The 17,267-nt window shown below is 43.5% G+C and overlaps 1 protein-coding gene across 1 annotated transcript in view; it reads left to right on the top strand.

The window, feature by feature from the left end:
- The window catches only part of LOC126263422 (trissin receptor-like), a 69,398-nt gene extending 67,700 nt beyond the window's left edge, over window positions 1-1,698 (top strand). Inside the window, exon 4 of the mRNA XM_049960516.1 lies at window positions 1,432-1,698. Within this exon, the coding sequence (XP_049816473.1) occupies window positions 1,432-1,698 (267 nt within the window). The remainder of the gene's footprint in view (window positions 1-1,431) is intronic.
- The last annotated feature ends 15,569 nt before the right edge of the window (window positions 1,699-17,267 follow it).

Below are 17,267 nucleotides of genomic sequence, written 5' to 3'. Positions count from 1 at the left end.
TGGATTCATCCGAAAATATGACGTTTTGCCATTCGTGTACCCAGGTTCGTCGTTGAGTGCACCATCGCAGCGCTCCTGTCTGTGATGCAGCCTCAAGGGTAACCGCAGTCATGGTCTCTGAGCTTATAGTCCATGCTGCTGCAAACGCCGTCGAACTGTTCGTTCAGATGGTTGTTGTCTTGCAAACGACCCATCTGTTGACTGAGGGATCGAGACGTTGCTGCACGATCCGTTACAAATAAAATGGCTCTGAGCACTATGGGACTCAACTGCTGAGGTCATTAGTCCCCTAGAACTTAGAACTAGTTAAACCTAACTAACCTAAGGACATCACAAACATTCATGCCCGAGGCAGGATTCGAACCTGCGACCGTAGCGGTCTTGGGGTTCCAGACTGCAGCGCCTTTAACCGCACGGCCACTTCGGCCGGCGATCCGTTACAGCCATGCGGATAAGATGCCTGTCATCTCGACTGCTAGTGATACGAGGCCGTTGGGATACAGCAAGGCGTTCCATATTACCCTCCTGAAATCACCGATTCCATATTCTGCTAACAGTCATTGGATCTCGACCAATGCGAGCAGCAATGTCTCGATACGATAAACCGCAATCGCGATAGGCTACAATCCGACCTTTATCGATGTCGGAAACGTGATGGTACGCATTTCTCTTCCTTGTGCGAGGCATCACAACAACGTTTCACCAGGATACGCCGGTCAACTGCTGTTTGTGTATGAGAAATCGGTTGGAAACTTTCCCCATGTCAGCACGTTGTAGGTGTCGTGTCGCCACCGGCGCCAACCTTGTGTGAATGCTCTGAAGAGCTAATAATTTGCATGTCACAGCATATTCTTCCTGTCGGTTAAATTTCGCGTCTGTAGTACGTCATCTTCGTGGTGTAGCAATTTTAATGGCCATTAGTGTGTGTGTCTTTGGGTACAACGGGTCTGAGAATTAACTTATTATTGAGAATTGTGCCCCATTTGTTGATTTGACTATGTAGTGACCATAATTTTGGTATATTCTTTTACATACATTCTTCCGACTTAAGTGTTGAGAAGACAAGAAACGTCGATATTTATGATCATTGCAGGGCCAGCATTGGTTTCCGATGTTCCGCACCCAACCGTGATCTTGTATGCTGTACCTTGGGCGCGTAATTAGATTGAGAGAATTGCCTATTCTGAGGTTCGCCACTCGCTATCTTTGTCGGAGCCTGTATTGCTCGATCCCCGGCACTTGGCCTAGCCCTCCCACGTACATTCCCACTTAACGATAAATCCAGACTTGAGTAGGACCATATCAAAAATGTAGAGTTGTAAAATTTACGACGGTTTATTAACAATCTAACGTTTTTGCCCCTTTAGTTTTCTACGTTTCAAGGACAATCTGCTGTAGTTGCTGATGGAGCCTTCTGCACTGTGCGGGCAGGCGGTGGTGGCGTGGGCGTGGCTGCTGGCGGCCGGCTACTCGTCGCCGCGGCTGCTGTGGATGAAGACGGTGCGGCTGGGCAATCAGACGCTGTGCGCGCCGGACCGGTCGCGCTACGACCAGGGCCTGCTGGACGGGCTCACGTTCGGCCTGCTGTACGTGCTGCCGCTCGCCGTCATGCTGGCGCTCTACTCGCGCATCTCCGTGGCGCTCTGGCGCAGCAGCCGCGGTCTCTCGCCGGCGGGGCACTGCCACCAGGTACCGTAGCCTCGACCACCTGCTGTGCAGGCGCACCAACGTTGCCCCTGTAACTTGACTTTTGCTGCTTGCACCCAATGAAAATCAAAATTTATAAATCCTGTGCCTCAGAAACTCTCCCTTTGCTAGTTTAGGATCAGAGGAACATTTTAAAACAAGTGACGCACACATACTTTCGCGGCGTAATGATTTAGTCATCAGACCTGCCAGGGTAGCCGAGAATGCTAATGCGCTGCTTCCTGGACTCGGGTAGGCGTGCCGGCCCCGAATCGAATCCCCCCGGCGGACTAACGACGAGGGCCGGTATGCCGGCCAGCCGGGATGTAGTTTTTAAGCGCTTTTCCACATCCCACTAGGTGAATACCGGGCTGGTCCCCACGTTCCGCCTCAGTTACTCGACTCTCAGACATTTGAAATCGTTCGCACTCTTTCATAGCTTACACTAGACGCTTGCAGCTGGGCTACACTAATTCCGTCCTGAGGGGTTCGGGGTGGCGACAGGAAGGGCATCCGACCACCCTCTGACACTAACATTGCCAAATCCATAGTAACTAGGCCGACCCCGCTTTGAAGCGGGACAATGGCCCAAAGAAGCCGATGATGAATGATTTAATCATCAGATATCACGCATGCAGCAGTACAACATTTCTCGGCAGTATACTTTCGCCTATCTTCAAAGTGAGTTGATAGAATGAAGTAACTGCATGAGAGCTGCGCCACAATGCCTAAGGTCACACAGTGCGCAAGGGTAAATGGTCCAGAATGGAATTTTCTCTCTGCAGCGAAGTGTAAGCTCACATGAAACTTCAAGATCACAACTGTATGCTGCACTGAGACACGAACTCGGGATCTTTGAGGATGGGACATGAGTTGTGCTTGGGTAGCTCAGTCAGCCAGCAAGGTAGCGTGTTGGCTGACTGCCCCTGTAATTAAAAAAATAAAAAAAACTGATTGAAAGGATCAAAGATGAAGTTGAACGGGTATCATGTGACATCCACCTCGACTAAACCCAACGAAAAATAACGAACAAAATTGACAAAAAAAGCGAAAGAAAAGTAGGGTCAGCACCTGCCTGAGAAAGGCGGAGGTCCCGAGTTCAAGTCTCGATCTGGCACACAGTTCTAGTCTGCAAGGAAGTTTCGTATCAGCACGCAATCGGCTACAGAGTGTTAATTTCGTTTTGGAAACATCCTCCGGCTGTGACTAAGCCGTGTCTCTGCAGTAGCCTTTCTTCCAGGGATGCTAGTATTGCAAGTTTCGCAGGAGAGGTGCTGTGAAGTTTGGGAGGTAGGAGACGAAGTACTGGCGGAAGTGGAGCTGTGAGGACGGGTTGTGCGACAAGCTTGGGCAGCTCAGTCGGTACAGCACTTTCCTGCGAAAGGCAAGGGTTCCGATTTGTCGGTGCAATAAACAGTTTCAATCTGTCAGGTAGTTTCAGAGTAAAAGATGTTGATTTGTGTCAAAGACCGCAAATCTAGCGACATCTTAACGAGTCGAAGTTGTGGTGTTCCTTTTTTCTCTCATCTGTATGCTGCATGAGAATGTCGAAACTGTAGCGTCGACTTCATCTAGGACTCGGTACTGAAGGATTTGATTAGTAGGTAGCGGTTTCAGCGTGGACAAAGAATGGAATGTGGAGCTTTCTTCGATATACTCAGAAAGACGTCGCCGCTATGCTGCATATCTCTGTATCGATCGAGCATCGGACCACAATTTCAGTTCGCACAAAGCTCCATTCCTTCTGTACTCTTCGACACGAGCGCAGAATTTAGAATAGCGGATGTGAGTGCTGTTTCTGCCGTCTGTCACTTCACGCGGCAGATGGGGGAAAGGCTATGATCGAAACATTAGTTGAAGAAGTGGAATTTCTGCTGCTGCACCCCCGAACTCTAATCGATCGGCCCAAAATACGCTTTCCACTAACTACGTGTCTCTGAATTTTGTTGGACCCGAGGTGAGCTAGGAATGAAACAATAAGGCTTATGAAACTAAAATCGTAAGTTCGTAGGCTGTAGTCAGTTAACGTAAATTTTCCTTGTATGGTACCAATCATATCATACAGTAACCGTCACTGAATAAAACTTACTTTTCAGGCTCGACTTTGGTGGTCATTTTCTTGGTATGTTGGTATAGTGTACTATCCGGGGTTTGTTTCATTCTTCCATGACGTCTTTACTAAGAATGACATCGCGCTACAATTCAGGAAAACCATTTAAGATGTTGCCTCCTATGGTGGACGGAGTGAGAAATTCTAATTTATTTAGTGGGGTGAAAGGAGTGGCGATCTGCTGTTGTCCATAGCCAAAAACAGTGTAACCCATGATTTGTAGTCATCGACAAAGGGAGAGTATAGCCCTGTTTCCCTCGTGCGAGCCCTGGGTCGTTGTTTGTTCTATCCGTACGACTCTTACGATGACAGCGAGGATGGTACGAAGCTACAGCCAAGCTCCTTATCACATATTATGGTGTTTTAATATTGGAATGGTGTGTCGTCCACCACTGGTTGCTTCTACTGCCCAAGCAGAGTGTGACGTTCGTGCACCAAGATGCATGTCGCAAGTACCATACCGCTCTCGCCGATAAATACTTATTTGCCATCACTGCAGTCACAGTCCGCCTTGTAAACGACGGAAGGATGCAGAGAATCTATACCGTCCCTTGTGGAACCTAACTCATTCTGGAGAATACGGTTGCTGTAGATGGTCGTGAAATCAAGCGAAAATGTTTTCCTATTCTGTCACACACTCTTTACGCATTCTGCTGGCTGCCGTTTATCTATGTCCTGCCGGTAGTTCGTTCTTTTATTGCTTGCCATTACTCTGCATATAAATTTAGGAGTATAGACATTGTCGCAAAGCGTTCTTCTCACCCGTTTAAGCTCAGATGTTAAATTGTGAACATTACTTATATACTGTGGTTGACTGATCAGAGGTTGGATGACAGTTCTTCTGTGCCGGGATTGTGGTGCGATTTTGCATGTAAATACCTGTCCGTATGTGTTTGCTTCCAAATACTCAAGTTATAGCGTACCATCGAATATCATTTACGCTTTCACATCTAGGAATGGGACTGCACAATGATATCTACTTACTGCAGCATAACCTGAATCTTTCTGCTCAGGGTGTTCAGATAAGAACCCGCTGCAGGTCACATTCCTCGTAGAGAGTGTGTCGTTCACGTGTCTGAAACAACATCATGGACGTTCTAAAGCTAAACTGCCGTTACAAATATTCAGTGGGACAATTGATAATAGCAGAGCTCAAATCCTTGTGCTGCAGGAAACCAATATAATAAAGTTAATCACACCTTGCACCGCAAGACTAGTTATACAAACGATTTTCCGGAATTGTGACATGTCTCGCTCATTAGAGTAGTCATGATTAAATGTCAATGGATCATGGACAAACAAAGTACATCACTGGACTCAAAGGAAAGTCACTAAAGCCATGTCCGAAATGTTATATATTTTGTACAGGAAAACATGGCTCTAAACTGAAAAACGTTTTATGTTAAAAAATAAATTTGCACGAAATGAAACCAACGTATTCAAAAATAAACGCAGTGTCTTAAAAAACAGTGCTCAGACACTGAAAGCCAAAGCAATACATCTCCATTGGAAAGCAATACAACAGCGATTCTGCATGTCATAGATCCTAAAAGACCTTCACACTTTCCTGAATGTATGTGGCACCAGATGGCTGTGTACAGGTGACTCAGTATCCATACATCACAGCCCAGTGTTCAGTGGGCGAGTTTGGAGCTGGCGCTCGATATCGTCTTTCCATAAAGATCAGCCGAATTGATGGCCGAACATCAACGAGAGTTCGCTGCAATATTCCTCTAACCGCTGTAGCATCATATGGACTTGGGAGATCAGCGGTTATCCTGCTGGAAGATGCTATCTGCGTCGGGAAAGACCTCAAGCATGAGGGAACGCAGCTGGGCCGATATGATGTTCACGTAGCCCACAGCTGTCAAGGCGCCTTCGCTCACTATCACAGCCCTCATGGTAGCCCAGGTGAATGTGCCCTATAGCATAACACTGCCTCCACCGACCTACACTACTGGCCATTAAAATTGCTACGCCAAGAAGAAATGCAGATCATAAACGGGTATTCATTGGACAAATATATTACACTAGAACTGACAAGTGATTACATTTTCACGCAATTTGGGTGCATAGATACTGAGAAATCAGTACCCAGAAGATCCACCTCTGGCCGTAATAGCGGCCTTGACACACCTGGGCATTGAGTCAAACAGAGCCTGGATGGCGTGTACAGGTACAGCTGCCCATGCAGCTTCGACACGATACCACAGTTCATCAAGAGTAGTGACTGGCGTATTGTGACGAGCCAGTTGCTCGGCCACCACTGACCAGACGTTTTCAATTGGTGAGAGATCTGGAGAATGTGCTGGCCAGGACAGCAGTCGAAAATTTTCTGCATCCAGAAAGGCCCGTACAGGACCTGCAACATGCGGTCGTACGTTATCCTGCTGAAATGTAGGGTTTCGCAGGGATAGAATGATGGGTAGAGCCACAGGTCGTAACACATCTGAAATGTAACGTCCACCGTTCAAAGTGCCGTCAATGCGAACAAGAGCTGATAGAGACGTGTAACCAATGGCACACCATACCATCACTCTGGGTGATACGCCAGTATGGCGATGACGAATACAAGCTTCCAATGTGCGTTCACAGGGATGCGACCACCATGATGCTGTAAACAGAACCTGGATTCATCCGAAAAAATGACGTTTTGCCATTCGTGCACCCAGGTTCGTCGTTGAGTACACCATCGCAGGCGCTCTTGTCTGTGATGCAGCGTCAAGGGTAACCACAGCCATGGTCTCCGAGCTGATAGTCCATGCTGCTGCAAACGTCGTCGAACTGTTCGTGCAGATGGTTGTTGTCTGTTGACTCTGGGATCGAGGCGTGGCTGCACGATCCATTACAGTCATGCGGATAAGATGCCTGTCATCTCTACTGCTGGTGATACGAGGCCGTTGGGATCCTCCTGAACCCACTGATTCCATATTCTGCTAACAGTAATTGGATCTCGACCAAAGCGAGCAGCAATGTCGCGATACGATAAACCGCAATCGCGATAGTCTACAATCTGACCATTAACAAAGTCGGAAACATAATGTTACGCATTTCTCCTCCTTACACGAGGTATCACAACAACGTTTCAGCAGGCAACGTTGGTCCACTGCTTTTTGTATATGAGAAATCGGTTGGAAACATTCTTCATGTTAGCACTTTGTAGGTGTCGCCACCGGCGCCAACCTTATGTGAATGCTCTGAAAAGCTAATCATTTGCGTATCACAACATCTTCTTCCTGTCGGTTAAATTTCGCTTCTGTAGCACATCTTCGTGGTGTAGCAATTTTAATGTCCAGTAGTGTAAATAAGTTGCGTGTCGCATGATTCGAGCAGCCGTTAGCCTGGCATATTAGGATATGACCTTCGACCTGCTGCGGAGGCACATATTCAACAATTTACGCTGATCGCTGTAGTCGAAAACATGTTCCTCGTCGTTCAACTACTGCCCATAGATGATAACGGCAGTAGTTGCCGACTAGCCTATTGGCTTCGCTGTTTAGCGATATTCTCGTTCCAAGGCGCTGCTGCCCTTTGACAATGTCCCATATGACCATGGACTTACCCTTATCGTCGCTAGACTGAGTCTCCAGTCGTCTCTGCCCTGTTTATTTACTTTCCTCGCCGCGTTACGTGCTCTTTACACCGACTGGTGGCTTTCGGCCTTATGGCGGATAGAGGTTATTTGTTTGGCCTCATCAGTGTGAGTTTCAAAATCATAATTGTTCATATACTCTTCTACCTGGGTCATCCGACGTCAGACAAATCCTGTCAGTGAAGGTTCCATTCCAAGTGTTGCCTCTCACATCTTCTCTGACCTATCCCCACTGTGGTGAGGTTTTCGTATTGTTGCGTTCTGCAGACCTATAGGGCCTAATGTGATGGCATGGAGACAGTTTGTGTACTGTCGGCTAGACAGAGACCTCCTAGTGACCTCTAAAAACGAAGCACGCTATTACGACACCCTCTCCTCAGGGAAACTAGAAGCTATAATTTGGAGGCAGCGTTAATCAGCTTATGCTGTTCATCATGGGTGGTCACTACTGTGTAGATCTTCTTTATTTTGTGTCTCACGAAACGTTTACTGTTACTACGGTACTGCTACAGTGTACTCCACTTTCAGCGGCCAACCTCCCGTATTAATAGCCGTTCTTATGATAAAGAAGCTATGAACTTCAGGCGTAACGTTGAAACGAGGCTTCGAGGCCGACAGACAGCCGACAAGTAGTATTGTTCTTTACACCACCTCTCGTTCCCCACACGGAAGGCGATGAGATGCAGTATTTTCACACCGCCACATCTCGTCACATGAAACACTGATTTGAGTAACGGAAGAGGCCAAGAGCCATTTATTTGTCAATGTATAGTAAATAACTACGCATTGTTATAATGTATTTTGACGATTTACAAGGAGAAATGAATCCAGTGCTACTGACGCGCCTAAGAAAGCATAGACTAATTCAACGCGCATGTAAAAACGTCGATATTAAAGACAGACTCTGAAGACACTTGAATATTACAAAAAACAAGCGCGCAAAGCATTGTCACTGCCGGACGATCTCTCTGTCTTTTTATCTCCTGTATAATAAGGACGCACCATTACATAGGCGTCATTACAAGATTTGTAATTTTTTTAAATTTGTTGATAAATACTGTAATTTTGTAGCGTGTGTGACTAGAATGTGTGAAAAACACAGAGTGGTTAATGAATGGACATTTCAACGCGATTACTAAACTTTTCAAACCACTCAAGCTCAGTCATTGTTATTGACATAAGCGCTAACATGTTATACGTACGTCCAAGTTCGTAATTAAAATGTCAAATACTCAAATTTGTATTTGCTTAATCATTTACTTTCTATGTGCCAATTTTTTTTTCCTTTTTTTCTTTTTTTTTTTTTCTACACAAACAGAGCCAACCGTGTCCGACGCGTCATTGTGTGGACAGAACAGTCGAGGCCGACGTTAACATACTACTTATACCCCCCCCCCCTCCCCTCTTGCAATATTCGTCAAACTATTTTAAACTGGTCCTTGGGCACATTTTCAGTGCGAGTGACGTCCGGGAATTTCTTAGCAAACTTCTCTAATCGCACGTCGCTCGCACAAAGCTTCACTGTTCCACAATAGTACGCGACACTTCCTAAACGGGAAAGGGAGCCAAGCAAATATATGTCGCTTCCTCTTCTCAATCTGATGCTTAAATAATAATAATAATGATATTTCCTTACATCAGACACCGGAGAGACAGTTCACTCGACGGAGTTACCCTGAGAATGCTTGTTTACGCTTACTTCAGTTAATAAGGTGGCCCGTCTCAGGAGGTGGGTGGTGAGTGCGAATGGCCTCACTCTCAATTTCAAATATATTCAGTTCTGTTCATCTAGAGGTACTACACCACTGGTAAGTGTAACACATAGTGACAAAATTATAAGCAGGGTGTAAAGTTAAAAACTTTAGGTTTTCTATGCTGATGAGATTTTAAAAGGGGAGAAGTACATTTTGGAACTCCTAAAACAATTTAGTACAGTTGCATTTGCACTTAGGATAATTGCAGCTCTTAGGGACAGACAAATCAGTAAGTTCACATATTTCGCATATTTTCATTCAATAATGACATATGGAATAGCGTTGTGGGGTAACTCATGTTCCAGAAACAAAGCCTTTATTGATAAAAACCGTGCTGTAATAATAATATCTGGTGCTTATCAAACAATTACTTTGTAAACATCTGCTTAAGGTATCACTCATTCTAATACTTCACAGCGTGTTTATTCCCTCATCATATCTTCTGAAAATAATCCACTCCAGTTCAAAAGGGACAACACTGTGCAAAATTACAATACCAGAAGAAGAAATGAGATTAACTACTCCACGTTAAGATGGTCTTTAGCACAAAAAGAGGTGCACAATGGTTGCAACCAATAATTTCGCCTCGCGGTGTAGCCGAGCGATCTAGCCGCCTCGTCACGGTTCACGCGGCTCCACCCGCAGGAGGTTCGAGTCCTCCCTCGCGCATTTGTGTGTGTTGTCCTTAGCATAAGTTAGTTAGATTACGTAGTGTGTAAGCTTATGGACCGATGGCCTCAGGAGTTTAGTCTCATAAGACTTACCACAAATTTCCAACATTTTTGATAACTTACCACGGAGTCTTAACACGTGACAGACAGCATACTAAAATTTTAAAACAATCACAACTCACTGTATTCTGCAGAAGAATGTTTCCTGATGTAGTAAAAAGTTGTAAATGATCAGCCTGTAACCATATTTACAAATTAATTTGTTTTTGGATGTAAAATGACTCGTTCCACATCATTACGTTATACCGTGCTAATGATCCTTGAAACATGAAACTGACTTCATCAACGCACCAGTGGTGTGGTAGGCGCCTGATTTACACGCTTTCAAGTGACGCTCACTCACTGCGAGTAGTCGATTTTGAAGTCAAAGTCGCTCATGTAAAATGGGCTATAATCAATTGGTGAATGATAAAAGCTTACTAGCCCTACCAACATTTCAAAGACAAGCCAAACACGTTTTTGTAATCGTTCCTTCCACCTCTGCCACAGCCCTGGTCCCGGGAAACTGTTTGACACTTGTCCTGTCACGACCATAATAGTCAAAAGGGAGCCGCTGACGCACCATCAAGTGAAAGATCCGTTGACCAGCCATTCAAAAATAGCCAATCGTAGTAATATCTGTTGCTTTTTAGCTTGCAGTGAGATCAGCCAGAGTCGTATCGTGGGATCAATATGTCTCAAACAATTTCCTGGCTGCTCTTATTTAGAGTAGTTTCCGTATATCATTTCTAGACCCTGCCTTAGCAAGTCAGCAGTGATCTCTTCATACACCCTTTCTGAATCTCAGCTGCTGCTTTAAAATATTGCCTTACTTTGTTCCTCGTATTAGATACATAATAAATAAGTGTATAATAAGAAGGGAAGAAAGAATCTGTTGATTGGCATACACGAAATAATAATTAAAAAAAACTAGAACTAAAGGCGGATTAAAGCGTAAAGATTTTAAAGGTTTCGATTACAAACAAGGTCATGAGGAACGTCTGTGATAAACTTACTCTCAAAACAGCGATTAAAAGAAATAAACTAATAATAAATCATCGCTAGACATAGAACTATCAGGAATATGTCCCACAAACGTACAGTTCTCCGTCCGACCAGGCCTCAGAATTCCCAACGGTACCGACCGGCCGCCGTGTCATCCTCAGCCCACAGGCGTCACTGGATGCCGGTATGGAGGGGCATGTGGTCAGCACATCACTCCCCCGGCCGTGCGTCCGTTTACGAGATCGGAGCCGCTAATTCTCAATCAAGTAGCTCCTCAGTTCACCTCGTAAGGGCTGAGTTCACCCCGCGTACCAACAGCGCTCGGTAGACTGGATGGTCACCCATCCAAGTGCTAGCCCAGCCCGACTGCGCTTAACTTCGGTAATCTAACGGGAACAGTTTTTACCACTGCGGCGAGGCCGTTGGCTAGAAATATACAACACTGGAAATAATATAGAACACAGGACATACCGGTACCACAGAATGAACAATTCATATAGATAGACATCATGTTTACGCCAATGACTTTAAACTTTTTATTTCCACTACTGCAATTTCGGCCTTAGGGCCATTGTCAAGTGCAGGTGTTTTGGATTTAACCATGTCAACTTTATACAAGCTGACACATTTGTATAAAGATGACATGGCTTAAAGCCAAAACGTCTGCACCTGATAATGGCCCAAAGGCCGAAATAGCAATGGTGGAAATAAAAAGTTTAACAGTCACTGGCGTAAACATGATGTCTTTAAAAAAAATTTACGTGACTGTGAATTCCAGTTATGAAAAGTTAATTCATTTAAGCATGGAATTTATTATTTGCGCTTTTATAAAAAGTTGAATGTAGTTCAACCTGAGTTCTGTCATGCGAATCGCTTTCGTCGAATCAAAGTGTAATATTACAATAAAAGCGGCGCTGACATGAGATACTTGCTGTAACACTAACATTTTATATGAATACAAGTTGGTAACAGTATTCATCGTCTCAATGATCAAGTTATTTTATTAACGTTTCATTGTATTAATAAAGGAAATGAATTTATTGTATGAACTCAGGACCATTGTGAATATTTTGCTAATAAAACCGTCTAGATTGCTTATTAATATTTCTTTATTTATTACGACGTTTCGACTGCTGCCATCGACAGATACGATAAAGCTTAGGAGTTATCAAGGAAGGTTCTGTGTCAGTACCATAATCTATGTCTAATCGCGTCAATTAATTCCCCGACTAGGCAAAGGTTTTTATACTAACACAGAACCTCCTTTTAAAAGTTCTAAGCTTTTCGATATCTGTTGATGGTTTCAGTCGTAATAAGTAAAGAAATTTTAATAAGCGGTCTGAGCGGTATCATTCACAAAAGAATGTTTTATTCGCCACTGAAGATTTTGTCTGTACAAGTCGATGTAGTGTAACTCATTGGACAAAGATTTCAATAACCAAAGAGTGAATGCAGTATTTGTTGTTGTGTGTCTTCCAGTGTGTGTTCTCAGTATCCGAGCATTCCATAATTTCTATTGACTTTTCTTATCAATGTTTTCCAGTAGCTGGCATTTACTTGCATTGGGCATCGAATTTGAGGCACAATCAGTTTCAGTTAATTTGATGTGGTATAGCACCTCAATATCTTTTATTGAAGCAAACTATCTTCTGATTTTCCTTTGCAATTAACTCTTTCTTAATCCCCTAGAAACAAATGTGTTACCATTTGTGGGTTAGATCATCTACTAACATGTAAATAAACAATGCAATCGGAAAATCATTTGGCAAAGAATTCTGAGTGTTTAGAAAATCAAGAAAGTATGATTTAAAAAAAATAATAAAAATACGTTCATTTTTATATGTCGGGTTGTTCACAAAATGTAGGTTCATAAAAACTGCAGAATATACAACTACAGATTCATAGATAATTGTCTACTACTGTGTCAGTCAACTATACTGCACGTTCACAAGTTCATACAGAAGAAAACCAACTTTCCAATGGAAAAGAAGCTTCTACGTGGCTGAAATACTTAAACATCCCACCTGAATGAAGATGGGGAAGGTCCCTCACCTGCCAAGGAACGTTATTTGAAAAGTGGCAAAGCATCTGGGTGGCACAGCAAAAGTCGCTGGCCAAGGCAAATAGGGTTCCACTTCACCGTGAGTGGGCGGCTTCTTTACTTCAAAAGTAGGAGCCAGGCGGCAGGGAAACGGGTTAAACGGCACAGCGAAAGGCCTCTTAATTGGACATGAGAGTAGAGAGGAGTTGCATTTACTTTGTAAAACCTAGTTCCCGGCGTAATTTTCTGGGCCTGAACGTTGCATCGTCCAACAAAATTTAATCAGTTCTCTTTATCATTTATGAGAACAGCAATATTCTTGTTTACGGTAAAGCTATGAAAATGATGATTAGGATGGAAAGCTACCTGAAATTTTGGTTATTTCAACATTACATAAATAATAGATTAATACGAGACAGTAATGCAAGTCTAAGTTTCGTATCACCCTGTTTGATACCAGGAAAACCAATGACACGGATGAGAGCCATAGGAACAGTCTCGAAGAGAATAAGACACTAGCGGTGAAAACATTGCGAACAAAGTCGATACACAATTACTATGCATGTAACAATACGAAACAGTTATTTGGACAGTTGTCTTATGAAGGCCAAGAAACATAAGTGGTTGTTTGAAAGAGACTGAAAGAACAATATTAATAATAAGACCGTGATAAGCGCATGTTACACCGTAAAGCGACAGACAAAATCTCTAGGCTTAAGAAGCAATGTGATAGAATACAGAATCCGTGATGGAGTTTTTAGTGCGATATCGTACTAACAGTCCTAACAAGACAAAATACAAATCTTGTTTAAAATAGCTTATAATAATAGGGTCCTCACGTAAATGTAATGTGAACATCGTGCTAGGAATACGTATTCCGTGTAAGAAATGCTACATGTAAAATCAAGTAAATAAAAGAGACAGATGAATTGTCAAAACAAAAATGATTACATCAGTTAAAAAACGTCATCTCACGTGAAAGCCGTATATAGAATCTGTATATCAGGTATGTATTATGTAAGGAAGTGATTATACATGCGTAAAATATTAAGGTTAAGATAAAACATTACAGAAAATGAAAGTAACCAAGCATATGTAACATGATCAAGGTCTAACACCAATACACACTCAAGTAGAAACTGGCTAAGTAGTCTGCTTAATGACATGGTTAAAAGATGTACACGTCGCAGTTCAGTTTTTCCTTTTTTTTTTTTTTTGTAGGTCCCCAGAATTAATTTTGTACTCACCAGAAAAAGGAAACGAATTAATATGCTGACTTTATGTCGCACAGTATTGTCTAAAGTATTTTTAGTGCAAATACCCACGCCCACTTCAGTGTTGTGATTATTCTGTCAGACATAAGAGAGGTGTATGGCGGAGAATCTTAACATTTTTCTTCTTTTCATAAAGTAACATCTCTATCCCAGATGTCGAGTTTCGGACGTTATTTTGTCCATCATACTAGACGAATATCCGTTATTGACAGTTATGTGTTTGAAGACAAAAAAAATGGCTCTGAGCACTATGGGACTTAACATCTGTGATCATCAGTCCCCTAGAACTTAGAACTACTTAACTAACCTAAGGACATCACACACATCCATGCTCGAGGCAGGATTCGAACCTGCGACCGTAGCGGTCACGCGGTTCCAGACTGTAGCGCCTAGAACCGCTCGGCCACCCCGGCCGGCTTCTGAAGACAAGTTCTTTGTGTTCAAGGGGAATGCTAACCCATCTGTGGCACCTTTTTTCTTTTTTTTTTTTTGGGGGGGGGGTCTTAAGTCTTTTGACTGGCTTGGTACGGCCAGCCCCGAATTTCTCTCCTGTGCCAAACTCTTCGTCTCAGTTATTTGTTGGATACACTCCAATCTACGACTTTCCTTACAGTCTTGAACCTCTACAGCATTCTCTTGTACCGTGGATGTTAAGCAAGTTTCTCTCCTCATCGGTTATGTGAAGAACCTCCTCATCTTTTATGTTATGTCCAACTAATTTTCAAAATTCTGCTCAACCATCGCATCTCAAAAGATGGTTTTCCCACAGCCCATGAGACACTTCTACATAATGCCGTGCTCCAAACGTACGTTCTCAGAAATTTGCTGTCACGACCACTTTGTAAGTTACTGATGATGTTGATGATGTTTGGTTTGTGGGGCGCTCAATTGCGCTGTTATCAGCGCCTGTACAATTTCCCAATCTATGCTCAGTCCAATCTCGCCACTTTCATGAACTCTGATGAAATGATTAGGACAGCACAAACACCCAGTCATCCCGAGGCAGGTGAAAATCCCTGACCCCACCGGGAATCGAACCCGGGACCCTGTGCTGGGGAAGCGAGAACGCGACCGCGAGACCAATAGCTGCGGACTAAAGGTTACTGAGATTCATGTAATTATATCATCCCATTCGTTTCCTGTAAATATCAACAAAACCTCTTAAAGACTAAACAAAAGTACATAAAAAGTAAGAAAATATTGGCTTCAGGATGCAGTTAAAAGCAAGAAGGAATATGTTCAGACTGCCGTTGAGCGATCATCAAGTTTATTGTAACATGATCTATTCAAGGCATCCAGTCTCATGTTCAGATCTACTCGATCACACACATCAAATCGGTGCGTGTTACGCTTACCTGAGGCACGCGTCTTGCTGCTGTCGATTGCAGAAATGTGAACTATATGACCACTCGCAAAGTGACACGCTTAGTGGCCGAACACAAAAAACAATTGGCGATAGTAACACGTGGCCCTAAGATAAACATACCACACGTCGATTTCATATACACGTCTAAATGCCTGGAAATTCATCATGTTACAATAAAACTGAAGATTATTTAATGACAGTTAAGGCAAAGTCATTAAGGCAAAGCCATTCTTTTCTTCAATTTATCATTCGATTGCATATCCATGTTTACGTCAACGTTGGAAAGTATACACTTTCAGCTCTCCATTAATTCCTCTGGATACCTAACAAACTCCACAGACTTTGTCTCACGAAAGATGTTACTAACACCTCTGAGGCAAGGGATAGAGCAGAGAGTTCTTATTACAGACGAAATAAGCGTCGTTTCCCTAACAAATTTTTATTTTCCAGTAACAGGGAGTTTGTCAGATACACAAAGGAATAGGCGGTACATTTTGATACCTCACAACAACGGTTGGGATAATTTAAGGAAAAACACATGGAAGGCGGACCTACATATTTTGTCATTTCTCACTTCATGGAATACACTTTATTGCTTATCAGAAAATTTTATGATTACAGATTAAAAACCTTGTCAAAAAATGAATAACAACGCTCACAATAATTTAAAAATCTTGAACAGGATATATTCATAAATAAGATTCTTTAACAATTTATAGTATTAAGAACAGAGTCTAAAACCATGAATATACATATGTTCCCAAATGCAAGTCAGAAGTGACACCAACTAGGTGTGACTGCAAGCTGGTTCAACAAACTGAGTTTTACCAGCAAAATGAATTACAAATGATTGCCACTAAAAGTACTAGCAATTTACACCCATGGAGGAAACTTGAAACAAATACGCAAGACACACCCAAAATACAGAAAGGATAACAAGCCAGGCCACTGACTGTGGCTGCTGGAAAGCCCTTACAATTTACAAACCATACTAAAGCCCCTTGAGCAATAAAATCCACAAACCACCAAAGTACAAGAGAAGCTGGGAAGGCATACAATTTAAATGTAATTGTCAACTTGTACACACCAGCATAAATATTAATAATGACCCTTAAATAAATATATAATCCCTCAAAATACAAGAAAAGTGACAAGTTACGGCAGCCAGTTATCACAACAAACTGAAAGATACCATCTTAGTATATATATACACTCCTGGAAATGGAAAAAAGAACACATTGACACCGGTGTGTCAGACCCACCACACTTGCTCCGGACACCGCGAGAGGGCTGTACAAGCAATGATCACACGCACGGCACAGCGGACACACCAGGAACCGCGGTGTTGGCCGTCGAATGGCGCTAGCTGCGCAGCATTTGTGCACCGCCGCCGTCAGTGTCAGCCAGTTTGCCGTGGCATACGGAGCTCCATCGCAGTCTTGAACACTGGTAGCATGCCGCGACAGCGTGGACGTGAACCGTATGTGCAGTTGACGGACTTTGAGCGAGGGCGTATAGTGGGCATGCGGGAGGCCGGGTGGACGTACCGCCGAATTGCTCAACACGTGGGGCGTGAGGTCTCCACAGTACATCGATGTTGTCGCCAGTGGTCGGCGGAAGGTGCACGTGCCCGTCGACCTGGGACCGGACCGCAGCGACGCACGGATGCACGCCAAGACCGTAGGATCCTACGCAGTGCCGTAGGGGACCGCACCGCCACTTCCCAGCA

This window comes from Schistocerca nitens, chromosome 6 (assembly GCF_023898315.1).
Source record: "Schistocerca nitens isolate TAMUIC-IGC-003100 chromosome 6, iqSchNite1.1, whole genome shotgun sequence".
NCBI classification, from domain to species: domain Eukaryota; kingdom Metazoa; phylum Arthropoda; class Insecta; order Orthoptera; family Acrididae; genus Schistocerca; species Schistocerca nitens.
Note: the sequence above shows the minus strand (reverse complement) of the source record. Positions and strands in the feature narration are given on the sequence as shown.